The 27,311-nt window shown below is 38.4% G+C and overlaps 1 protein-coding gene across 1 annotated transcript; it reads left to right on the top strand.

The window, feature by feature from the left end:
- Nucleotides 1-18,579: 18,579 nt before the first annotated feature.
- Nucleotides 18,580-21,540, top strand: LOC130100461 (extracellular calcium-sensing receptor-like). The gene is made up of 5 exons (XM_056265938.1): nucleotides 18,580-18,864; nucleotides 18,997-19,824; nucleotides 19,983-20,210; nucleotides 20,386-20,509; nucleotides 20,596-21,540. The coding sequence occupies exons 1-5, from the start codon at nucleotides 18,580-18,582 to the stop codon at nucleotides 21,507-21,509; spliced, it is 2,379 nt and encodes a 792-aa protein (XP_056121913.1). The 3' UTR covers nucleotides 21,510-21,540.
- Nucleotides 21,541-27,311: the final 5,771 nt, after the last annotated feature.

The raw sequence follows: 27,311 nt of genomic DNA, 5'->3' as shown, positions 1-27,311 counted from the left end.
AGCGTAAATGGATGGAGAAGCATAGTTTACTGTAAAGCTACATCTTAGTTCTGCTTATCTTGGCGAAAGCCGAGTACAAATCAGCATGAAGTTTTAACATCTACTCTCGTGTAATGGAATTCATGTGGCGGCCATATTGATTTTTTTTTTAAATGGCCGCCGTAAAGCTTTAATTTGTAATATCTCGGCTTCTGATTAAGCTGGAATGTTGATTTTAACTGCTAAACCCACATTTCCAGGGTCAGGGAATCCAATGGTGCTATTTACAAAGCTACAGGACTTTACCACATTAACCCATAGATGCAAAAGTGGGTCAAAAATGACCTGGTGTGGTTGTTTTGAAAAGTTGTTTGCATTTAATATTCCATGTTCCTCAAAAACATGTTTTTTTTTAATCAGCCCATTGAAATACATCCACAATATGGTTTAAAAAACTACACATCACAAGCAGTTGGTCAGATAACTCGGAGTTCCTTTTATTGAAGAGTTTAAAATTAGCTAATGTAAAACGTGGATGTTCTGGAACTATCAACATGCACATTTAGACCACAGTATGATTAAGCAACCTTTTTAATTAGACAGTTTCTATACATCATCATAATCATCATCGCTTTCATACATCACGGCTTGGGAATCGTCATCGTTCTGGCACTGGCTGCTGCACTGACACATGTCAGTAAAGGCTAAGTCCTTAGCTCTGCAGGAGCACCTCCTAGAAGAGCAGTCAGATTTACACTTGCATTGAACCAACTCAAGGATGGCCTTTGGGGCTGGGAGGACCTCTGTGGTCAATGGTTTGAGCATGCCATCCGAGTGTTTGAAGTATCCGTTTTGCAGAGGATCCAGCTGTGGATACTGCAGAGCAATGGCTGCCTGTGCCCATACTCTTGTTTGGACATGGACTCTCATGATGTGCTGCTACAGAGCTCTAAGTGTTGGAGGGAGTTTGTCACTTTCTGCCCTATGTTTGCAGAAGAGATGTCATCGCAGTTGAGGGATTGCCTTGATGTTGATCCCCTTTGGGTGAGTAAGCTGCACATATAAAGGATTCCAGGGCTGACAGCATTCCTTCTGCCACATCTGCCTCATCCAAAAGCATCTGCAGAGCTTTGACAATATCTCCATCTGCTTTGAGGTAGACCTGCAGCAAGGTTGCCTTGCCTATGCAGGAGAACCTGACTGAGTACAGAAGCGAACTGAAATTGAGCGGAAGTACGAAGTCTGACGTAGTCAGGCTAGAAAAAAACACCAACTGTACATCATGTGGGTTTCGCTGTGAAGCCAGCACAGCCTGGTGGATCAGCAGTATGTCTGCTTCTTCGTGGTCGTTTTCTTGAAAGACAAGGTCTTTTTTGCTCCTAGTGATCCCAGAAGCAGATGTGATGATCAGCTTGGAGGATCCCTTGTTGTACTCCAGAGTTTTGGCAGCAAGATATTCAGTCAGATCACTCTTAGTCTTGTCATGGGAGAGTAATCTGCTCATTGGGATGTGTTTGATGCTGGTGTCATCTCTGATTTGATACTGAATAGAAGCTTTTCCTTGTCTTTGTTTATCTCTAGTTGCACTCTTCAGAGAATCTGCCCTATATGTGTCAAACACAAGGATGATTTCATTATAATCTCGTGTTAGTTGCATCATTCTCTCATTGAAGCAGTCACTCAGATCCTTGACTGTCAATTCAGTCGCAGTTTTTTTTTGCTCAGCTTCTGCATAAGCACCATACCGTCCTCCAGTGCTATCTTCCGACTTGGCTGATCAGAAGATGTGAGGTCTGTGAGTCCTGTATCCATTGCATCTTGGTGAGTAGAACTTCCAACTTGAGGCGGCTGATGGTCTTCATTGGGCATGTCTTCTTTTGTCAGCTTCTCAAGTAGATGAATTAACTTGGACTTGTCATGGCATGGCAAAATTGTTCCATCAGGAGCGAACAGTGCCCTTGGCGTCAGAGTGAATTCATAGTTTTCTATGTCCTCTTTCTGGTTGATGTCTCGGTTTGACCTGGCAAGTACCATCAACCTTGCAAACAGGTCCTTGGTCTCCTTCAGATCCACAGTATTGTCTCTGAGTTTCACTGTAATCTTCTTGTTCCCAGACAGGAACATCTTGTTGTTCTCCTTCTTCACAGGGGCCCAGAGGCTGACATCTCCATTGATACGCTCTGACACAAAGTCTTCATACAACTTCTGGCCAGTGACGTCAACATTCAAGATTTGTTGTACATTCTCATCTGGGATGTAGGCTTGCCTGATCAAATTGTGCAGGTTGTCACCTTCAGTGCTTTCCATGGCTGAGTATTGCTGCCTTGATCTTGTCGATTGTATCATGTGCTTTCTTGACTGCACTTGGCCCAAGCTCATGATGCTCTGTGATTCTGTCAGCTTCCATGTCAAACTGACTCTACGTCATAAATGTATAAATATGTTGTTGAAATGTATAACATATTTTCTGAGGTAAAATGAAGATAATACTCACTATACATGTGTTAGATGCTCTGATAAGTAATGTTCTTAAGGGGTTACACTTCTGATATAGCAAGTCTGAGGAAGAGCCATTGGCTCGAAACATCACACTGCAAATAAAATCTTTCAACATGAACTACTTTGTGTGTGGATCACTCTCAGCATCCATTCGAGTAGGTTTGCAATGTGCATGTCTTTGTAATCATTCCCACAATAAATATTAAATATTTTTAATGAGTGATATTAAAAAATCTTTATTTTTTGAAGAACAGCTGGTATATGAAATTATAACTTTTCATTACAAAGATATTGCAAGAAAACAACCACACAGGTCATTTTTTACCAACTCATGCATCGAAGGGTTAATATGGTAAAGTGTGAATAGCACCATTGGATTCCTTGACCCTTGCAGTGTGGGTTTAGCAGTAAAAATCAACATTCCAGCTTATTCAGAAGTCGAGATATTATAATTTTAAATTTAACGGCAGCCATTTTTTTAAACTTCAATATGGACTTCATATAGACATCTGGGCAAATGCAAACATTGATTTTCTGAGTCTTTATACAATAACCTTTCCAAAAATTTATAGTTTAGCAAATCCCCAAAAAATTCCCACAAAGGTTAACTCTCTGGGGTCGGCGGTATCGCCGGCGATACCAGCTCACTTTTTTCCTTATCAGTGCAAAAGAGACTCAAATTACTCTGTTGATTTTGATCTTACATATAAGTGTTATACATCATTCGATCCTGTTAAGTTTGTATTTTTTTTGTGGCACCTCAATATAAAAACAAAGAGTTGTGCTTTTCGCCAAATAAAGAAAAATAAACATGAGGTCCATTCTGAAACGTGTCCGAAAAATTAACTGTAACTAAGTCAATACTTGTCACAGAGATACGAGACATGTGTCTTTTTAAAGCTTGTATTCTCTTCTTTTAAATTAAGTAATTTATTAAAAAAAGAAATATTTCCAGTTTATGTAATCCATTTGAAACCAATGAGAGGTACAGTTTTTTCGTTCTCAGTTCATTATCTTTAATTAGCTGAGCCCGCCACGCCCCCAGTGCTTTTCACATGGTAAATAGGTCATCTAACGTTATGCATAGCACACGCCCAGCGATCAATGGCATAAAAACACGAATCTCCATCAGATTCACTGATAGTTCATCGCGTTTTGAGAATGACACTCTACACATTCAGATGATTCTGGACAGCGGGGAAGGATTCACCTTTTCCTTAGAGGAATTTGAAACTCGGACGACCAACGGCTGCATTTTGAAGAACGAATTGACCCCGCCGAGGATACAAGCTCGGAGTAAGTTGTTTAGTGTTATATAATTCCTTTTCTGATTATAGAGCTCAAATGAGTTTTCAGACTATATTTTGCCTAGTTTTGGCTAGCTTTTGACATAGGAAAGATTACCTTACAGTCACAATATCCCTATACGTAGGCCTATACGCTCGTGTAAACTTTTTAAATGTGATATTAGCCTACTACATATATTTCACTCAGTTTTGAGATTAGTTTATGACACTGATTATCATGCTAAAATACTGCCTTATGCGTAATTTATTTTGTTTGTGAATAACTGCTTAGGTCCGGGCTATTCAATTGGCGGCCCCCGGGCCGGGTCCGGCCCCTGAGGGATTTTGAACCGGCCCCTTAGGTGTAATTTGCGGGTGCGAATTGTCCCCACCACTTTTGAAACATCTCGCGGCACGAATGTAGCCTATACAAATAAATAAAAAATATCCAGTTAACTAGGAGAGCATTCATTTAGTTTGTTTGTTAAATAAGAGGCGAAATGTGTTGTTTTTGAAATCAAGTGATCAAAGTGCTCGTTGCCGCAGCGATCAGTGGCGCGGATACAGTGTTCTCTTGTGGCTCGCGCAGTCTTCACACGTACGCGCGCTTCAATCCGTTGTGGAGTCGTCTCGTCTATTCGTTCCGGTGAAATTAAACAAAATGCACACAAACGTGTCCCTGCCTCATATTCAACCACTGATAAACATAATCGGTTTTGATGAGAAAAAGAAAAAAACCTATTCGAGTCCGGATTAGAACCCACACCCTCTGACACGCTTGGCAAAAGTTCTGCCACTGGACCATTTAAATACACTCTTGAATTGGTCGGATATATATATTCATTCACGTGAAAATTCTCGCCACTGACAACATATATTACTAGACCTTATTTAAAGACATATTAAACCACTTTTTAAAACAAATTTACGCCACTGAGTGTAGTTATTACATATGGGTAGTGTCATATAGCGCATGACTATGGTTAAATAATTGTAAATTATTTCATGCAGTAGCCTATGAGGCGAAATAGAAATAGAAAATAGAATATATTGATTCCTTCAGTATGTTGTTGTAATTTCTTTATTTGTTATCATAATTACTCATATTCTCCGGCCCCTTATTTTGCTTCAGTTTCATGAACTGGCCCCAATTCCAAATTAATTGAATAGCCCTGGCTTAGGTTATATAATAATTTAGTGAAATATATTTCAGCTTCCGGTAAAATATGTGATACTGTCTAAATACAATATATTATTTATGTATAAATGTTCAGTTAGGCTAACTGAAATAAAACCATGTCTATATTGTGAAGGGTAGTCAACTTTAGCATGGGTGTGTTCACTTATTCTCTAAGCACTGTGTGTGTGTGTGTGTGTGTGTGTATGTATATATATATATATATATATATATATAATTAAATCGCAATTTTAACCAGAAAAATCTACAATGCATGCCCAAAGTCGTGCAGCCATATAGCTTCTCTTGATATCAGCATGTTCAAAGGTGTTTATTTTTATTTTTATTTTTATTTTACAGGGACAAGATGCCACTGATGAGTCCTGCTGACTTCAACATTCAACAGTCTCTGTACATTAACATGGTAAAATGAAAAATCAAACACCTTGGAAATGACAGGTATGTAGCTACTATGTTTCAGGAATGGCACAAAGTTGTGTGACTGTTCAAGCCTCTGTCTTTAGATCAGTGTGTTTACTAATGTGCTTTTTTGTCCTTTGTTGTGTATCTTTGGATTATGTTGTGTTGTAAATAAATCCAAACAATCTAAAAGCCATTCTTTTTTAAATCCCCTCATTCTTTGTGCAAGGCTCCTCATAATGATGGGGCCTGATAGCACCTAATAGGGCCATTATGGGAGGGTCTTTGTCTTTCTCAGGTGTGAAATGCATACATATTAATGAGAGATCATGCCCCTTCGCATAAAGCTTTCTGACACAAAACACGTCATTAAAAATGTAAAATACTTTATTGACTTATCTGAATGAGTAGTCAGGATGATTCTCACATAGTTTTGGAGCAAATATTCTAGGCTAGGTGATACAATTTTCAAAAGTCTTGTGAAGGAATAATCAATATGTGTTTTGTGGCCTTATTTCAGAAACTTTAATTTTTAGTTTTTTCAATAACCATGCATAAACAATATTCTCTAAAAAATACAAATATGTACATACATGTTGCTCACATATTATGGTAGCCCTGTTTGTGCTAAATAGAGTGTAATTACACCTGTGCCATTAATATGTTTATAATCAACTGAAAAAAACACAAATGTCAGGGCATGTCAAAACATCTCAAGGACCCCAAAAACACAAGATGTGTGTCATCACAGAAAACATTTCATCACTGGATCGTTTTTTTTTTCGTTTATTTGAAGTGTGGTTTATGTCAGCTGAATGTGCGGAACGCTTTTCAGAGAAGATGAGGCAACGTATTTTAGCACAATTCACACCCAGCGGTAATTCAGGAAAAACAATGTTTTTTTTTTGTGTGTGTCTGTTCGGCCGCTGGTTCCCAAAAAAAGCGGAGCCAGCGACACCCACATATTCAAAGAAAGAGCAATTTCTCCCTTCCTGGGCCCCAAGAAGGCTAGTTGGCGGTGTGTGACCCTGAAAAGCCTTGCACCCTTCAGCCCCCTCTTGTTCGCCAGCCAGCACATGGGTGCGGTTCGAGGACCCGGTCATCCGCCTTCTCACGCATCCTCTGCCGCTCAGTCAGGTAAGTGCTGCACTGCACACTCAGACCCCGCTTCGGGCCGCCTCCGGGCCTCTCGAGCTGGGTCCCTGTTCTCCACCTTGCTACCCCACCTCGGGTACGTCTGTGGTCTCCTTGGCCCCTGGCACGGATGTGTCTAAGCCTAAAAGTGCTTCCAACCGGTCCAAATAAGCTTTTGTTAGCAGTTTCTGCTCATATGTTAAATATATAGTATGTTTTGTCAATAAACTAATCAACTAAGAATAGTGTTTGTTCCAATGCAAGCTATATCAAAATAATGAATCCTTAACTTTGAAATATGTATGATAAAATGTATTGGCCTACTAAGACATTTATGGAAAAAGACAATTTTCTTTTCAAGATGTTTCCAACTCTAACTTTGAACCAATTTTGTAGAATGGCCCATATAACCTATTTGAACAGGATTTGTTTCCAGGTATGACTAAAAATGTGCTTTTGACTTTCTTTTATATTTTGATTATATATATACAGTTATGGGAATAACGGCGTTATAAATAAACGGCGTTACTAACGGCGTTATCTTTTTCAGTAACGAGTAATCAAACGAATTACTGATTCCCCCATTACAACGCAGTTACCGTTACTGACAAAAAAAAAACCTGGCATTACTATAATTGAACTCACTGAAGCGGTTTTCATCCGAGTAGGCTCTCTCTCCGCCATAGGACCTGCAAAGTTTTTTTCTCTAGTGTGTGTATGTGTGTTTATGAGGCGCCGGAGTGGACAAAAGCGAAGCGAACGGCGCGAGCGCGCTCAATGCGCGAGAGAGGCCGAGTGTGTCCGAGAGCGCGCTCAACAGTTGCGCAAGAGAGCAACGTTAATTAATTTACATGGTTATACAAATACAATCTAAAAAAATACCTACAGGGAACGTTCTGTTTAGGTTTAAAATAAAACCCGAAAATAACCTGCAGGGAACATTCACAGAAAACATCTTTGTTTGACCGGTTGTAGCCTAAACACATGCGGCAAACATGTCTAGAATTTGGCTTAAATAACCTCTGATGAGGACGTTCGCTATAGGTTATAAAAATAAACCCCCAAAATATTATATTTTAGTTTTTTTTTTTTTTTTTTTTTTTAGAAGTTTTGGCATTTAATAAGATATTATTACATATCCATAAAAAGGTAAGCCTAATGTGAAAATGCCATTCGGCAGATTGAATGCTTGAATACAACGCAGTAAGATTAATGTGTAATTTGCCACATATTCCAGCGTAGTCAGCATCATTGGGCCTTGAGTTTTTTTTTTTTTTTTTTTTTTTTTTTTTTTAAATAAGGCAAATACAAACAAATCAGGAACAATGTCAAATCTTACTACAAGCTTACAGTGCTCATCCTAGAAAAAGAAAAATTTAAAAGAACATATGAACATGGAGCATGTTATGGCAAAATGGCATTTACATATTCAAAAGAAAATAAATTAAAAGGGCAATCATTCAATAAAATTGTTTACAAAAGAAGCCAGTTTCTTAGCATTCTTGTTCTTAATCAATACCAAAGAGTTATAAAAAAGTTTCAACTCATTTCTCCAATGAGTAATGTTAGGAATTGTCTTGTAAAAACGACATTTATGAATGAAATGTTTACTTAACAAAATTACACTGTTAATGCCAAAATCATTGTGATCATTACGAAAAATACCAAATTTTATATCATTAATAGTTAGATTCATCATCTGAAATCCTTTGGAGACGAACAATTGTTGAAGGTCCAGCCAAAACCTTTTAACAACTTCACACAAACAGAACAGATGATTTAAATCTTCGGGTTCAATTTCACAGAAGTTACAGTTTCCTACATCCATTTTAAATCTCTGTTTTAATAAATCTTTAGTTGGATAAATCCTATTTATAATTTTAAATTGCATTTCTTTCACCTTTGGCGGGACAGGGAATTTTAAGTATTTACATCTAATCTTTTTTATTGTCTCCTTTTCAAAGTCTTTTAGAATATAATCTCTTTTGAGAGAACTAGTTTGGCAGTTAAGTAAACAATTCCTTATAAACTTGTTGTTACATTTGTAATTCAGAAAATCAATACCATTGATGTAAAGTTGTCTTAAAGTAGGCGTGACTTTTGAATATATTATATCCTGTTTAATCATAGCTACAAGTGATACTGGGAAAGCTTTCACAATCTGTTTAAACTTCTTTTGGGTACATCTAATTTGAAATTTGTCACAGAATTCAACATGTTGTAAAACATTTCCTTCCACATCCATAAAGTGGGCAATAGCCCAGACACCTTTAGAAAACCATTCTGGAATAAAAAGAGATTTTCTATTAACCAATATATACCTATTATTCCAAATTGGTGTATTGTGTGGAGTGAAATTATGCTTGAATATTAGTTTCCAATACAGAAGAACCTGTTGGTGGAAATCTGAAAGTTTCATAGGAAGTTTCTTAAAATCAAAATCACATTTAAGAAGAAAACTAATACCGCCTACTTTTTCAAAAATACGATTGGGGATATAAGACCACAATGAATTTTGATTTTGAATATAGTTTTTCAACCATCTAATTTTCAACATACCATTCATACAATCAAAATCTATTGCATTACCACCTCCATCCTCGTAAGTTCTAATTAGATCCTGCTTGGCTATATAATGACATTTATTTCTCCATATGAAATCAAAATTTAATTTGTTGATAGTTTTCACTATTTGGGGTGCTATTGGAAGGGAGTAAGCTGGATATATTAATCTAGATAAACTGTCCATTTTAGTTAATAATATTCTGCCAAAAATGGAGAGCTCTTTGTAGCCATCTATTTAGAAATGATTTGCAATTATCAACATTGTCTTTTATATTTCGTTTATCAGAAATTGTTTTGTCTTTAGTCACCACAATACCCAAGTATTTGACTTCTTTTTTTACCTTTATGTTATATAATGATTGCATAGATTGGTCTTTTAACGGCAACAATTCACATTTATTTAAGTTTAACTGAAGTCCGGAGGCTTTGGAAAAAATATTGATAACTTGTAATGCTATTGGAATTTGGAACTCATTTTTAAGAAATAAAGTTGTATCATCAGCTAACTGACTTATAATTATTTGTTTGCCCATCAAATTAAGACCTTCTATCACGTTGTTCTTAACTAAAATAGACAAAATTTCTGCAACCAGTATAAACAACAAGGGAGAACTTCCACATCCTTGCCTTATTCCTCTACCAATATTAAATCTTTTACAAGTCCCGTGTCCCAAAGACACACAGCTATTTATATCAGAGTAGAGCATATGTATAATATCTTTGAATTTGTCGCCAAAACCAAAATAATGAAGTGTTTTTAAAATAAATTCGTGTTCAACAGAGTCAAAGGCCTTATAAAAATCAAGAAAGAGTATAAAACCATCATCATCAATTAAATCGCTATAGTCTAATAAATCCATAACAAGTCTAATATTATTATGAATGACTCTTCCTTTTATAAAGCCTGACTGTGTCTCACTTATTATGTCTGCTATCCCTTTTTTAAGTCTAGTTGCAATGGATCCTGAATATATTTTATAATCTGTATTTAATAGCGTAATCGGTCTTAAATTGTCTAATTGCCGTTTATCTTTCCCCGGCTTTGGAATCAGAGTAATTACACCCTGTTTCATACTAGTCATCAATTCTTTCCTAACTATACATTCTTTTAGCGCTTCAAATAATATGATTCTCAAATCTTCCCAAAAATATTTATAGAAATTAACTGTGAGGCCATCTGATCCCGGGGATTTGTTTAAAGCCATTTTCTTAAGAACTGCATCCAGTTCATCAATTCTAAGTTCAGAATCACAGATCTTTTTAAAAGATAAATCAATCTGGGGGATTAGTGGACCAAGATTTTGAAAAAGATTATTACAGTCTACTTTCGAGAACTGAGAAGAAAATAATTTAGAGTAAAACATGTAGACTTCATTTTCTATGATTTTAGAATCTTTCTTTACCTCACCATTTACTAAAAGACTAGAGATGCAATTTTTTTGTTGACGACTTCTTTCTAGATTAAAAAAATAAGAGGAGTTCTTTTCACCTGATTCAATCCACCTTGCTCGCGATCTCACGAAAGCTCCCTGTGCTTTGTCAAGATAATGTTGATCTAACTTGTTCTGTAATTCGACTAGACTACTTTTTTCTTCAGAAGTTAAATCGGTGTTGCTACAGCATGCATGTATTTCTTGTAATAATTTGTTTTCCAACTCTTTATTTTTTTTAACTAATACTTTACTAAACTGAATACTGAATTCTCTAATTTTGAATTTGATGAATTCCCATTTGTTACAATACCCAATAATTGCTTCATCATTTAGGATTTCATTAATAATTTCTCGGATTTTACAGCAATATTCTTCATTTTGTAATAATTTGCCATTAAATTTCCAAAAGCCTTTCTTATATGTTGATTTATCTGTAGGTCCTAATACTAGTTCTATGAAACAGTGATCTGATAAAGGTGCATTAGACATAGTTGTCTTTGTAACATGACTCATTATATTGTCAGTACCCAACCAGTAATCAATCCTAGATTTACAACTTCCATTTGGCCTAAACCATGAAAAACCTGTTATTCCTGGGTATATTTTTCTCCAAATATCACTAAAATTATTCTCAGCCATAAAGTTATTAATTAGGATATTATATTGGGGTTTTCCAACTCTAGCTGGCCACCTATCAATCCATTCATTAGGAGTCATGTTCCAATCCCCTCCACATAAAACATAATCTGTAGGATATCGACCTTTAAGCTCAGAAATCACCTTTGTTATATCATCTAGCATTGACTTATTTTGGTTATCATTATTATACCCATATACATTAAACAAGATTATAAAAGAACCTTCAATTTTCACCACAGCTGTTAACCAATGTCCTTCTTTGTCAGTTCGATGTGTGATAACTTCCCCAGGAAAGTTATTGAAGCAAATCGCTACTCCTCCGGATCTTGAAGAGCCATGGCTGAACAAGATTTTTCCGCCCCATTGATTCAACCAGAACGATGCATCAGCTTCTGAGGAATGAGTTTCTTGTAAAAAAAAAACAGTGAGATTTTTGCCCTTTACAAAATAAAAACAATGCCTTTCGTTTAACGAGTTCTTTCAAGCCCCTAACATTTAAAGAACCAAAAGAAATGTTAACATTAAACATGAATTAACAAGAAAAAAAAGAGAGAAAAAAAGAAATAAATTTTATAGGATACTTTTACCTGTGCTACTGATTAAGAAAATGCTACATGTTAGAGCTCTCAACCGCTCATGAAATTTCCACCTTTAAGAACTTATCCTGAAGAAGTTTGTAACGTTAGTCCGTTGTCCTTAACACGATGTCCCTCGAAGTAACGTTACACGAACGGCACCCAGAAAGGGGTGCACTTTCCAGCCCGAAATCAACCAGAAGAAGTCTGTAATCCGTTGTCCTCAACACGTCAACCATCGAATTAACGTTACACATACCACCCCCGGAAAGAGTCTACTTTCCAGGCCGAAATTGATTCATTCTGAAGAAGCCTGTAGTCCGTTGTCCTCAACACGACGTCCATCAATAAACGCGTAGGGTCCCCGGAAAAAGGCTCGCTTCCCCGCCTTTCTTGCTTGGTCAACCAACGGCCACAAACGCTCTCGTGCCTCTAAATCCTCTTTGGGTAACATCTCCGCAAAGCTGATACCTTCCATACTACATACTGACGAGTCTTTGGTTTTCAGCCATACTTCATCCTTCACATGTCTCAATGCAAACAGGATAATGACTTGCCTGGTGCGGTTATCCTCTCGTTTGCCAAGTCTATGTACAACATCCACCGCGCGCTCCATGTCTTCCGCATATTCTGGGGCAATTTTCTTCAGTATGGGAATGATGGTCGCTCTGAGATTTTCATCTTTCTTCTCCTTTAGACCCCTCACTCGGAGACACGGCCTCATGCTATATCGTTTCTGTTCCATCACTTTCTTCTTCAGTTCTTTGTTTTCCTCCAGTAAATGGCAATTAGCCCTCTCCAATTTCACCACTTTCTTTTTAACCTCAATTAGCTCTTCCGAGTTGAACTGCACGGTTTTGGTTAAACTAGCAATCATGGCGGTGTTCTGTCGGTTTTGTTCTTTGATGTCTCCTAACTGCGACTCAATTCCAGTCACACGTTTTCCCAACTCCAATATTGCTTCCAAAATATCGTTATTTGAAGCTTGAGGATGATCACTCTCAATGTTTGGCTTAGCTTTCTTTTCTTTTAAAGACTTACTTGGAGTTGGCGGCGTCGAGTCCGGGCCACGTACCCGCTTTGATTGCAGAGTTACATCCATTGCACGATAATGCTCACCGAGTCACCGTCCTTTGGCTTTTTAATATTATAGGATTGAAAAGGTCAGCGGCTGCAGTATTGCTGGTTTAAGTATCTGCTGAGCATTCAGCGCTTCAATTCGGGTGGAGAAAATTAGTTTAAAACAGGAAAATCTGCGGTTTTGAAGAGAGCTCTTAAAAACGCGACTGCCTACTTCGCCGCCATCTTCAGGTCCATTCTATATTTTAGTATTATATATTTTTTTTTTTGTAAATTGTTCAGTATTATATTGAGAGAGCACTTGTTAAACTGTTTACTTTTGTTAGGAAGAAAATACTTAGGCTACAGTATGTCTACTAGTTGTGAAGTTGTGTAACAGTTTTATCATTTTAATATGCACAAAGAGTATGTATATTTTTTATTATTATTTATTCATTTTTGGTACATTTCTTAGGAAGCATAATTTATTTTTAAACTTATTTGTTGGCCAGTTGGGCTCAGTGTGATATTAAGTATAAACCATCTATAATGTTTTATTGTTCTACTATAGTAATGCTAATATTTAGAATAATATATTGAATTTAATAGGCGTCTCTCACATTGTCCCACAGCAACATTAAAATAGAATAAATTATTATTATAAAACATTGAACACTAATCTACACTATTAAGTGTCCATTTCATTAATTTAACATATTTAATACTGGGGGCATCCAAATTATTTGACATAGGCCTATTTTAATTTTTTTTTTTTTTAAAGCAACGCAATAGTTACTTTCTCTGGTAATTAGTTACTTTTATAATGATGTAACTCAGTTACTAACTCAGTTACTATTTGTGAGAAGTAACTAGTAACTATAACTAGTTACTTTTTTTAAGTAACATGCTCAACACTGCTGTCTAGTCATGCATGTCTTACCTGTTCTCTGCCCAGTCGTCAGCCTGTGGTCGCTTTGCCATCCGCTGTCTGCGGTCGCTTTGCCATTCGCTGTCTGCGGTGCTGAGTCCGCCGGCTGGGGCTGGACTGCGCTTCACACTCTATATGTGCCCACTACCAAGCCTGGGACTTGCTGCTTCTGTTTTAATGACTTTTAGCTACTTCCAGTTCTGCGTCCACCAGGAGTGCCGGCGCACGACAGACTGCTTTTGTTGCTTTCAGTAATAAAGTTTGATTCTGTACCCCCCTTCGCACTTGGGTCCTCTGTTTCCCCTGCTATTCTGCAAACCAAACAATTTTTTTTTTCTGTTCTGTTTTTGTTTTTTTCCTCTTTCCACCTCCTTCATGGTGAGATTAATATATAATGCCTATAAACGAAAGCGGGGGTGCTGTCTGATTTTTTCTAATATATTTTCATTTAAAATTTCTTTACTTTTTGTAATTATTCTTGTTCACGTGTTTCTAGGTTCTGAGTGTTTGAAATTAGGGATGGGCATGATTAATCAACGGTCGATAATTGATCATTAAGAATTTCCTTGATCACGTTAATTTGTTATCGATTAAACTAATGCAGGTTGCGTTGCGTAGTGCGAGCCTTGAAACAATTAAATGAATTTCACTGTGTGGCTGCAATTTAACATTTTACCACCCGGGGGCAATATTTGACACTGATTTCAAAAGAAGAATCATGAAGAGGTCATGGCGAAGTGTGGTGTGGGACCATTTTGATTAAAAAAACGATTTAGTTCACCACTGTAAAGACTGCGATGCCGTGTATAAGTACAACACGGCCACGACTCAAATGATGTTCCACTTAAACAAAGTGCATCCGACCCTGGTTAATGTCGGTGGCGGTGCATCCTGCTCTCAGTCTCAACCTAGCATCAAGTCGGCAATAGCACAGAGGAGCTGCGATGCACAACGAGCAGAGAAAATTACCCAAGGGACCTGCAAGTTCATTGAGATGGATATGCTGCCCTTAAGTATTGTTGAGGGCAAAGGTTTTCAAGAACCAAGAATCAATTTTTTGGAACCAGCATCACATTCCGTCACGACGTACCATCACCAGACTGGTAGAAACTCACTATGAAGAATGGAAGCAGCACCTGTTAAAAGAATTGAGCACAGCTGAGAGTGTTGCTCTAACTACAGACTGCTGGACAGCTTTAACAGCTGAGAGCTACATCACCATCACCTGCGACTACATTAGTGATGACTGGCAAATGAACTCAGCGGTCCTGCTCACAGCCTGCCAGGCCGGCATACAGCTGACCACCTCGCTGAGAAAATGAATGGAGCTGTGCAACAATGGGGACTTGAAGACCGAGTTATTGCATGCGTTCATGACGCGGCCAATATTGTTGCTGCCAATAGTCCCACCAGAGTGCTCTGGATTTCCGTTGCCTGCTTTGCACACACCCTCCAGTTTGCCATAAATGACGGATTTGCACTGTATCTATATCGGGTAATATCAGCGGCTAGTAAACTCGTTAGCCACACAGCACTACAGCAACCAAAGCGCTGCAAAAGAAACAGGAGCAAATGGGCCTCACAACTCACCGGCTTATCCAGTCGTGTAAAACGCGGTGGAACTCCGTGTGCGAGATGTTTGATCAGCTTTTGGAGCAGCGTTGGGCTGTTGTTGCTGTGCTGTCGGACCGAACTGTGACCAAACTTCAAGATGCCAGGATCCTGGAGTTGAAGGATGAGTACTGGCAGCTGATGGAGGACACACAGCCTGTGCTGTCAGCACTTAAATGTGCCACAACGGTTATGTCTGCAGAGAAAGACGTCTCCATCTCGAACACTTATCCCGTCACTTTCGGCCTCATCAATATCCACCTCATGAAGGAGACGGGCCCGACTCATCGAATTCGAGACAAAAGTGCGTTCCTCCCTCATCAAGTGAATGAATGTAAGCTAAACGTTTTATCTTAGTAAATAGATAACTTATTTTTAAAAAAAAAATGTTTTAAAGAGATAAAATTTTCCCCATCATATATTTACACAGGTTCAGTCTGGTGATGAGTTTGTGTCATTCACCCCCATGATCGCATCAATGCTGGACCCTCGTCACAAGCACCTGGGCTTTCTTACACCACCACAAAAACTGGCTGCTAATGCAAAACTGCTTGAACTGGGAAAGGCAGTGGAGACCGTTAGGGCGGCTATTCCACAGGCTGGGGGAGACAAGGCTGCGTTGTCTGACATCGACGAGGAGAGCGCAAACACTGGAGTCTCAGCCTCCCAGTCCTCTGCTATGGCACAACTCCTTGGGGAGCACTATACCACTCAATGCGATGTTGGCATCGAAGCAGAACTTCAGAACTTTCTGAGGGAGACTCCCTCACCCCTGGATTGCACCCCAACAGACTGGTGGAATGTGATTGGAATAAGGTTCCCCGGGCCAAGTTAGCGCGGAGGTACCTGTGCATCCTGGCAATGTCAGTCCCCTCAGAGCAGGTTTTTTCGGCGGCTGGACTGACGGTCACCAGATTGCGGTCGCGTCTGACCCCAGATCATGTGAACATGATAATATTTCTCAACAAAAATCAGTAGACTGGTGCAGAAGTTGTATGGACTAGTTATTTTTTATGAGGCTTTGCTAAGTAGCCTCATAATATTGTTAGGTAGGCTAACGTTAATCTCTCTCACCCTCTTTCTCAACCTCGTATAGTTTTGAGTTACATTTTGACTTGGTTATTGTATAACATTATTCTTTTTTTTATTATTTATTATTTTTGGAACAAACGAGGGTCTCTGTTTACACTGGCTCGCAGCTGCAGTTTCCGCTGCTTTAGAGCTACGCAGCGCATATATAAGTTTAGCCTAACCGAACTTCCTGTTTAACTGTCAAGAGTTGATCTTCTTGTAATAAAGATCTCATTGAGGAAAACACACAGTATTTTCTGCATTTTTAATTTTATAAAAAGTTAAATAAATAATAAATTTTAATATAACAATATTAATGATTAATCAATAGTCGATCGTTAATTCTCCCGACGATCGACTAAGAAAATTTTATCGAATGCCCATCCCTATTTGAAATGTTATTTTCAGTCTTTCAAAACTAAGAAGGTGTTTGATAAGGCAAATATTCATTTGCAGGGGTTTAAGAATTTGATGTTACTAATATATGACAAACTGTTAATGGTGGGCATGGACTTAGGAGAACAGACAAGTGATTTGTCACCTGTGACCCTGATCAGTGATGTGTTGGAAGCTATATCCATTCAGCTCACGTCACTGTTGGTCTCTTTGTCGCTCGAGTGTGCACAGCTTTTTTGGTGAGAAACTGCTCCCAGTTACAGATGTGTCTCGGGAGATCATATATTATATTGGTTTATCTCTGATTGTTGTCACGTGCATTTATTCGATTTATTGTACACGACTTATTCATCGGATCAGATACCCACCTGCTATTGGTAAAGACATGGTTTAAAGAATTTTTTTCCACTCTCTCATTAACACATTTTTTTTATTATTATTATTTTTAGCCAAAAGTTGTGTCAAATTAACTTTAGTCACTGTCACTATGGTTAGAGCCAGGTGTTATTTACAGCTATACTATGAGAACAAAGAAGGGAATTGGTAATTCTATCATAGTCACTATTAGAATACTTTGTCATTTGTTTTCTAAATGGGACAGATCATGAGTAACACCTGTTATAAATTAAAAAAAAAAAATTTGGTTCTCTGATGGATAAGTGATTGTGCAGAAACAATCTGTCCTGGCTCAATCAGAATCATATTCCACAGACGTGTTTAATAATATTTAAAATTATTGTTAAAACATGTTAGATGACTGAAGATATTGTTCTTTACTAGTTAATACATAGTAGACACCGTAAAATATGCATATGCAAATCAAACAGTTTGATAAATTATTTATACCTTAGTATTAGCATTTGTCACTGAATGATTTTGTTGAGGCAGTCTTTTTTCTTTTTCTGTTTTACTTGTTTTGCTCAGCAAAAGTCAAATGCAAGACTGACATCTAGAGGACATTCTAAGGAAAAACACAGTCAAGGAAACATGGACAAGTAGATATAATATAATTTATATTATATTCCTAAGCTATAAAACACATTTTTGTCACCTCAGCATCTCTAAATAATCATTGATAACCTTGCTGAGCAGCAAATCCCTGTGAATGCATAAAGTATTCATTATTCCATTAGTACTGATTTATTGCTCCCTGCCCCACCCCTGGTTGAACTGGTTCTATCATAAAAAAGTCCCAAAGTTGTAATTAATATAGATTGGAAAAAAAACAGTGATAGGAGGGTAATATCCTGATTTCCAGAGACACCCACTTAACATCACCTGCTCTTTTAAAGCAACACCCACACAAGCTTCATCATAAATTAGTGAGCGGAGTGGTTGAATGGCTCAGAAATAGAGATGAGTTTCACTCTGTACATCTGCCTGTATCTGTCCTTTAACTTTATTTTGTCAGCTTCAATACTCAGACCAGGCACCTGTCAGCTTCAAGGACACTTCAGGTTGAATGGAATGTTCAAGGATGGAGATGTTATATTTGGAGGCCTGTTCGAGGTTGACTTCCTCACAGTGTTCCCGGAGCTGAGCTTCAGAACCGAGCCAGAACCACCTTACTGTGAGCAGTGAGTCTAGAGTGGATAAGGACAGCAATTCAAGGCTGGAAAAAAAGAGAACAATTTATTAAAACTAGAAAAATATACCTCAATATTTATTTATTTATTTTTACACAACATCTTGAATTCAATTTTAATTGCCATTGTGAATTTGATAATTGATTTCTTCTAATTTGTACTGCTAATACCCTTCCAGAATAGTTAAATATCAACATTCTCTTGCTTTTCATAGATTTGATATGGAAAGCTTCCAGCAGGCACAGACAATGGCTTTTGCAATAGATGAAATCAATAAGAACCCAAACCTGCTGCCTAACATCACACTTGGTTACCATGTTTATGACAACTGTGTGATGCTAGGAATGGCGTTCCGGGCTGCCATATCCCTGGCTAGTGGGACAGAGGAGTCCTTCTCAAATCTAAACTGCATTGGCCCACCACCAGTGATTGGAATCGTGGGGGATTCAAGTTCAACTGCTTCCATTGCAATTTCCAGTATTATTGGGCTGTTTCGTGTACCTATAGTAAGATTGAATTAAAAAAGTTTCTTGTCTGTTTTTGTATGAAAAAAAAAAATGTTTCGTAAGTACTGATATTTTTTTGTTAAGTGTCACTATTTTTCTGTCTTCTCTTCTTCTGTCTTTCTCTCTAATTAGGTTAGTCACTATGCCACCTGCTCATGTTTGAGTGACAGGAAAAAGTACCCCTCTTTCTTCAGAACTATTCCCAGTGATGCCTTCCAGGTGCGGGCTATGGTTCAGATTTTAATTTTTTTTGGATGGACCTGGGTTGGTCTCGTCTACAGTGATGATGACTATGGCATCTATGCTGCTCAGTTCTTCCAGCAGGAAATGCAGCTGTTTGGTGGCTGTATTGCTTTTTCTGAAATCCTTCCCCATGATAACAACCTCAGAGATATTCAGCATATAACAACAGTGATTCAGGCCTCTACAGCTAGAGTGGTGGTAGTTTTTTCCACTCCATCCTTTTTGATACCTTTGATCGATGATTTGGTGTTGCAGAACATAACAGGCAGACAGTGGATTGCGAGTGAAGCTTGGGCCACCTCTCTTGTACACCACACTCCACGTTTACTACCCTTTCTAAGAGGCACTCTGGGGATCGCCATCAGGCGTGGAGAGATCCAGGGACTTCATGAATTTCTGTTACGTCTCCAGCCCAGCAATGATCCAAAAAATAATATGTTGAGGATCTTCTGGGAGAAAATGTTCGGGTGCAGTTTTGAAACTGGGAGTAAAGAGACAGATGGAGAGCAAGTGAAAAAAATATGTACAGGACAGGAGGATCTGAGAACAACATATACACCATACACAGATGTTTCAGAGCTGAGGGCCACTTATAATGTGTATAAGGCAGTTTATGCCCTGGCACATGCGCTTCATGACCTGATGCAGTGTGAGGAGGGTAGAGGACCATTCAGTGGGAACAGATGTGCTGACAAAACAAACCTGAAACCCTGGCAGGTAAGGTAAGACGTACAGGTATAGTGCAGATTCTCTCCAGGAATATACAAGAGCTGATGTGGAAAAGCAAAATATATGTGCTATATTCATAAAAAATTATAATAAAACATAAAAATCAAATAAACATATAACACCTGTTCTGTCTACAAACTCTGCAGCTGGTTCACTACCTCCAGGAAGTGAATTACACCACAGGCTTTGGGGATCATGTGTCATTTGATAAGAATGGAGATGCTCTGGCCATCTATGATGTCCTGAACTGGCAGCCAAGCTTTGATGGGTCAATAAGGGTCAAAGCTGTTGGTGTGGTAAATGAAGGAGCAGCAACAGGGATGGTGCTCAAACTGGATGAAGATGCATTATATTGGAACTTTGAGCCAAAAAAGGTAACTAACATTGCATGTTAATGTCACCCCTTTTGCAGATACAGTATATAACCTAAAAATAGTCAACGTTTTGAAAAGACAAATAAGAATGAAGTAATGGAAAGGCCAAGCTTGTCATTATGTAAAAGAGATGACAGACAAACACATGACTAACAACATATGATGTCTCTTTCAGACCCCAAGGTCTGTGTGCAGTGAGAGCTGCCCCCCAGGAACCAGACGAGCCATGAGAAAGGGCTTTCCTGTCTGCTGTTTTGACTGCCTGCCATGCGGAGATGGAGAGATTTCTAATACAACAGGTGATTATATTTGGTAATTTTTTTATATAATTTGAAAGTAAGTTACTCTAAAAACCCTCACCTTCTGTCTTTTTCTTAAATCACAGATGCAAATGAGTGCACAGTGTGTCCAGATGAGTTCTGGTCTAATACAGATAAGGATCAGTGTGTCCCCAAAGAAGTTGAGTTTCTGTCTTATGAGGAACCTCTAGGCATCTCTCTGACCACGGCATCTCTGCTTGGCACCTGCTTCTGCGCTCTTGTGATGGTCATCTTCGCTAATCACCGTAACACTCCCATAGTACGTGCCAACAATTCAGAGCTCAGCTTCCTGCTGCTGTTGTCACTCAAACTGTGTTTCCTGTGTGCGCTACTGTTCATTGGTCAGCCTATGTTATGGACATGTCAGTTAAGACATGCTGTATTTGGCATAAGCTTTGTCCTGTGTATCTCCAGCATCCTGGTCAAGACTATGGTGGTAATAGCTGTGTTCAAGTCATCTCGGCCAGAGGCCAAAGGAGCAATGAAATGGTTTGGAGTTGTTCAACAAAGATGCACAGTTCTAGTCCTAACAGCCCTCCAGGTTGTGATATGTGCAGTCTGGCTATCAACTGCCTCTCCAACACCCCATAAAAACAACCAGTATATCCGCTCTAAAATAGTATATGAATGTGCTATTGGCTCAGTGGCTGGTTTTTCTCTACTGCTGGGATACATTGGACTATTGGCAGCAGTAAGTTTCCTGTTAGCCTTCCTGGCAAGGAATCTTCCAGATAATTTTAATGAAGCAAAGTTTATCACTTTCAGCATGTTGATATTCTGTGCTGTGTGGGTTGCATTTGTTCCAGCATATGTTAGCTCTCCAGGGAAATATGCAGTAGCTGTGGAGATATTTGCCATTTTAGCTTCTAGTTTTGGACTACTGGTGGCCATATTTGCCCCAAAGTGCTACATCATCATTTTACATCCAGAGAGAAACACTAAAAAAGCCATCATGGCAAGAGATTCACAAAAGAAATGATGTTTTATTAACAAAGTTCAAGAGGAGCACGTTCAGATAATCTACCCAATGAACGCGAGAAGAGGCATATAATCAGAGCCGACTTACCTCTGTTCTACAACAGTTTTCCCAGCATCCCTCCTCCACCCCAACTCCTCACTCTCAATTTTTCCTATCTGGTCCAGGGATTTTGGGGGGGGGGGGGGGGGGGGGGTGCTCTGGTTCGGGCCAAATTACGAGCTCGGAAGCCCTCTCCTCGGACAGCTCACCAAATATGCTTATTTTGTACTATATCTGATTACATGTAAGTGCAAACTCGTGAAATGTGTATAAATCTTTCTGCTTGGCATGCATGTTTTCGGGACAAAAGCAGTCTTGTTTTAACTGCACTTTGACTTTTACATACAGCTTGGGCAGTGTTGGTCAAGTTACTTGGAAAAAGTAATTAGTTACTGATTACTGATTACTTCTCCAAGAAAGTAATCCAGTTACTTTACTGATTACTTATTTTCAAAAGTAATTAGTTACTTTACTAGTTACTTTACTAAGTTACTTTTCAAAAACATGATGCACGACCTGAATACGCTATAAAGCAAATAGACCTTTCAGCCTACTTCTATTCTTTCTGCATATTCCATCATCTAAAATTGTATCAAATGAAACACTCTCTTTTTTTAAACTTGTTTTATTAGTTTCAATATTTTAACTTTATGCACATTGCATCAAGCAAAAAATAAATGAAATGCAACTGTCTCAGACTTTTGATGAACATTTAAACCTATTTTCTGCACATTCCACCATATTTTAATGAAATAAAGAAATAAAGACGTCCTTCTTCCTTCTTCTTGCTAGGTGCTTGCTCAGATTTGAGGTGGAATTTTGACATTCTCCAACGGGGGTCCTGTTTCTAGATCAGGATGCTCTCTACACACGCAAGGTCTCTCTCGCTCACTCTGACGCTCTCCCTCTTTGCGGGTGCGCGTGCGCTACGCGGCCTCTGTCTCGCATGCACGCTCGCTCTAGATTCCGGGAGATTTAAACTATTTTGCGGTATAACTAGTCGATCACGAGTGGCTCAACAGGTAGATCTATAGATAAACTCATCTTTCAGGCATTTGACCGACCGGGTTGACACTTCAGCGTGAGAAATCGGGGGTGTGGCGTGTGAGACCAATCAAATGCGTGTCTCTCTCCCGCGCTCCACGTTGTCTCTTGTTCAACACTACACATTTCGGTGTTTACCACTGACGTCGCGGCGCTCATACATGATTGTCACTCAGGCACGACTCATGGCACGAGACAGTCTCACGAAACAAAATGACGGTTAACTAACGCAGTAACGCAGCCTGCTTACGGGGAGGTAACAGTAATCTAATTACTGTTTTTGCAATTGTAATCCCTTACTTTACTCGTTACTTGAAAAAAGTAATTGGATTACAGTAACGCGTTACTTCTAACGCGTTACTGCCCATCAGTGAGCTTGGGCCAAAAGTATTGGCAGTGACATCAATTTTGTGTTTCTCAAAGTTTGCTGCTTCAGAATTTGTAGATTATTCTTTAAACATGTTTCTATTGTATACTGGAAAATAGTCATAAGCATTTCATAAGTTTTAAAAGCTTTTATTGGCAAAAACATTTAATATATGCAAAGAATCAATATTTGAAGAGTTCAGATGCAAAAGCCTCTAAACGCCACCTCCGTCAAAAATGAGATAATGACATTGAGTGAAAGCTATCTGAACATAGTACACGTTCAACAAATATATTTGCTTCAAATCCTCTAAATCTCAGCCTCAGCCCATTCAGAAATATCAGTTTGTCGGCAAAAGCCTCTAGACGCCACTTCCCTTTGGAAGCAAAAGCCGCTACATCCCGAGAACCAATCAGAAGGCGCGAATCAGTACAGGCTGTTTCAATAGAGCGGCGCGCTGAGGAGACGGATTTTTTTAGAAGGCTGAGGAGATTGTTTTGGTTTTGGATTCAGATTTTTTTTTTTAATTTAAGATGGAGTACGATGAAATGGATGAGCCTGTCCTACTGACATCAAATGGCAGAAGAAAACGTCGTTTACCTCAAAACTCGTCCCGTTATAAGGCAAAAGAAAATCGGTACAGTGGAAATGGCTTGGTCGCAAGTGTGGCATGCACTCATAACAGTTCTTGGTGCAGTGCTGTAACTTTGAAGGAATCTGATTTATTATACATCAAACAGCAGCTCTATTTCACCAACGACAAAGTCAAACAAGATACCATTCTTCTGTCTCATATGGATGCTATGCCATGTAAACGGAGGAGACAACAAGTGGACGCTGAAGAGAAGAGAAGACACAGAGATGTATCGATCAAGTATGCCGTTTTGAAAGAAGATAAAACGAAAGTTCCCGTCTGCCATGCTTCATTCCTGAACATTTTCTGTAAGTACAAAGATTTCCTCATCACAATTTTCTATTTTTTTTCCTATTTTTGCATTAGTAAAGTATTTTTTATTATTTTTAGTGTTTTAATTTTTTCATTTTTGTTTTGTTTTACGTCGTCAAAGCCATGTTTATCCAATTATCTTCCTCTAATACGTGCTCAGTACACAGGCTATTTTTTCAGCAGTTATTACCATAAAGATTGTATCAAAGAATGTGCGGACTTTCTATCAGAATTAGTATTGGCTGCAGATAAAGTAGCCTACTAATTGTTGGTAATTTTAATATACACATAGATAATGAAAAAGATACATTGTGTTTGGCATTTAAAGACATTGTAAACTCAATTGGAGTTAGACAACACGTGTCAGGACCTACTCATTGTCGTAATCATACGCTAGATCTAATATTATCACATGGAATAGATGTTGATGCCGTTGAAATTCTGCAGCAAAGCGATGACATCTCAGATCATTATCTAGTCTCATGTAAATTATATATAGCCTGCAAAGCTGACTCCGTGTTATAAATATGTTAGAGAACTATAACTTCTGCCACTAAAGATTGCTTTATCAATAATCTTCCTAATCAGTTTCATCATCTCAGCATCCCAGATAGCTTAGAAGAACTTGATATTGCAACAGAAACTTTTAACTCTCTCTTTTCCAGCACTTTAGACACAGTTGCTCCATTAATGGACATATATCTTACTTAAAATATTATCAGTGATGGTCAGAGGCTACCTAAATTTGTTAAAAACAATATCAGAATCAGAAAGAGCTTTATTGCCAAGTATGTTTGCATGTACAAGGAATTTGTTCTGGTGACAGAAGCTTCCAGTAAACAGAGACAACAACAACACACAAAATAAAAATAAGTAAATAAAAATACACACATTTAAAATACATATGTATAAATAAACAAACAAAAAAAATAGACTAAAAATTGTATGTGCAGGTGAGCTATAGATGGGATAATTTATAGGGATGGACTAAAATGGGTGGAATCAAATAAATATAAGTGATATTGCACATATTATTATTGCACAATGGGGAGAGTATTTAATATGACCTTTGCAAAAAAAATATTATTATTGTATAACTGTTGTCAATTCATGTTTTTAAACTGTGTGTATTATGGGTAATATGCCTGCATGATGATGGTTTCATGTTTATTTTCATTTTAGGTGTCAAGAAAGACAGAGTTCAAAGTATTGCAAAGTACTGGCTTGAGAACGGCAAAGCACGTCCTGAAAATCGTGGTGGTCCCAGGGAAATTGAAGAGCAAACTGCAAAGAAGGACATAGTTCGAAAGCACATACAGTCTTTTAATTGTAGAGCAAGCCACTATGCCCGCCGTGGTGCACCTGGGAGAAAGTTCCTGCCGAGTGACTTGAGTGTAGCAAAAATGCATCAGCTGTTTCTTGAGCAGAATCATCAACAAGTTTCCTACTCACTATACTGGAGCATCTTTGTGTATGACTTCAACCTGGCTTTTGGTCATCCTGCCAAAGATGTGTGCTCTTCGTGTGTCAAATTCCGCATTGCAATCAATGATCCTGATCTGACTGAAGAAGAGAAGCGGAACAAGATTCTTCTTTACACACTTCACCGTCGCCGAGCTCGTCAGTTTTATGACACGCTAAATGACGTGGGTGACACATTCAGTGTCTGCTTTGACATAATGGAGAACCTGGTCCTTCCTAGGTCTGCCATCTGTCAAACGTATTACTCACGGCAGGTATACTTTTATGTATTCGGTGTGGTTCGTCACCGTGGCAGAGGAGAACCCCAGAGTCGGAATGAGATAAATCTGTACACCTGGCTAGAATATGAGAACTCAAAGGATAGTAACATTGTCGCCTCAGCTCTACATCACTACTTCACCTCAGTAGCTAGAGTTGATCTGCGCCAGTGTCAGAGCCTCCGCCTGTTCTCAGACTCTTGCTACGGTCAGAATAAAAACATTAATGTTCTGTCAATGTTGTTTGCCCTGCGTTCTCAGTTGTACCCTCAGCTCAACATCACTTACTTCTTTCCTATCCGAGGGCACAGTTTCCTTCCGGCTGACAGAGTGTTTGGAAGGATTGAGCAAGATATCCGGAAGCATACAACTATTCTGTTGCCGGAAGAGTATAACAACATTTTGCTGAAGCATGGCACTGTCTATCAATATGGAAAGGACTGGCAGTGCTATGACTTCAAAGAAGCAGCAGCCAGGTTCACAACAACTCAGAGATCATTCAAAATAAGTGAAGCAAGAGTGCTGCAAATCTCTGGAGATAAGCTGGGGCTTAAGACTGCGTTTGCTGGTGAATTTTGCCAGCACTCTGTGCTGAAGCGGGGTAAGAAGTGGTCTCAGTTCAAGCCGGCTCCTCTTCCGGATGTGAACTGCGTCAAGGAAGCAAAGAGGACCGATGTCTTGAAGCTGCTGGGTGAGTTGGGAGCACCAAAAGCTGTGCAAGAGTTCTATGAAAACGTCCTGGCAAGTGCTGGTGGCAAGGACATTGAACAAGACCTTGAGGATGAATGAATGACAGCACCTAAAAGTGTCTGAGAGATGTCCTTTTTTCCACAGTACTGTCTGTGTTTTATTTGCTAGTGTAAGCTATTGTAAGATATTTTTAATTCACAAAGAGGTCAAGTTCTCTTGTTATTATTGTTATCTTAATGTCGCTTTACAGTTTATGAATTGTTTTATTCTACTTGAATCTTATATGCAGTTTATATTGGAACATATTGGAATTTTTTAGGCCTTTCAAAATTTTTATTAAATTTAGAATACCTGTTTTGTGCACTGATTTTTTATACTTGAGATATACATTATAATATTACTTTACACTACTTAAGTCTTATAAGCTTCTTATTCAAAATTCAAAAAGAGGTCAAGTTCTCTTGTTATTATTGTTATCTTAATGTCACTTTACATTTCATGAATTGTTTTATTGTACTTGAATCTTATATGCAGTTTATATTGGAACATATTGGAATTTTTTAGGCCTTTCAAAATTTTTATTAAATTTAGAATACCTGTTTTGTGCACTGATTTTTTATACTTGAGATATACATTATACGATTACTTTACACTACTTAAGTCTTATGAGCTTCTTATACAAAATGCACAGATATTGATGTTTAAGAATGTTGCTCTGTTCTACTTGATTATACAATAAACTATTTGAATCGTCAATTCTTTTTTGCCAATGTGATTATATTGTGGGAAATGGGGGGGGGGGTGTCACGGTTGGTAAATCCTATGTTTTCTTCTTGTCTCGTGTTTCTGTTGTTATATGTCAGCGCGCTGATTAGATGGGCGTGCCGCTCGTCAGCGTTCATCATCAATCAGCTCATTATCCCTTCACCAGCTGCAGCTTGTCAGATCATGTGTATTTATACTCACCACTTTCTCAT

Source organism: Rhinichthys klamathensis, unplaced genomic scaffold, assembly GCF_029890125.1.
Source record: "Rhinichthys klamathensis goyatoka isolate OS25496 unplaced genomic scaffold, OSU_Roscu_1.1 h1tg000242l_1, whole genome shotgun sequence".
In the NCBI taxonomy this organism is placed as follows: domain Eukaryota; kingdom Metazoa; phylum Chordata; class Actinopteri; order Cypriniformes; family Leuciscidae; genus Rhinichthys; species Rhinichthys klamathensis.
The sequence above is the reverse complement of the archived record's forward strand: the minus strand, read 5'-3'. Positions and strand labels throughout refer to the sequence as shown.

Coding starts and splice junctions, on each gene's coding strand:
- LOC130100461 (XM_056265938.1), top strand. CDS start 18,580: ATGGAAAGCTTCCAGCAGGCACAGACAATGGCTTTTGCAATAGATGAA. Junction 20,211..20,385: donor GGAACTTTGAGCCAAAAAAG/GTAACTAACATT, acceptor TGTCTCTTTCAG/ACCCCAAGGTCTGTGTGCAG. Junction 20,510..20,595: donor AGAGATTTCTAATACAACAG/GTGATTATATTT, acceptor CTTAAATCACAG/ATGCAAATGAGTGCACAGTG.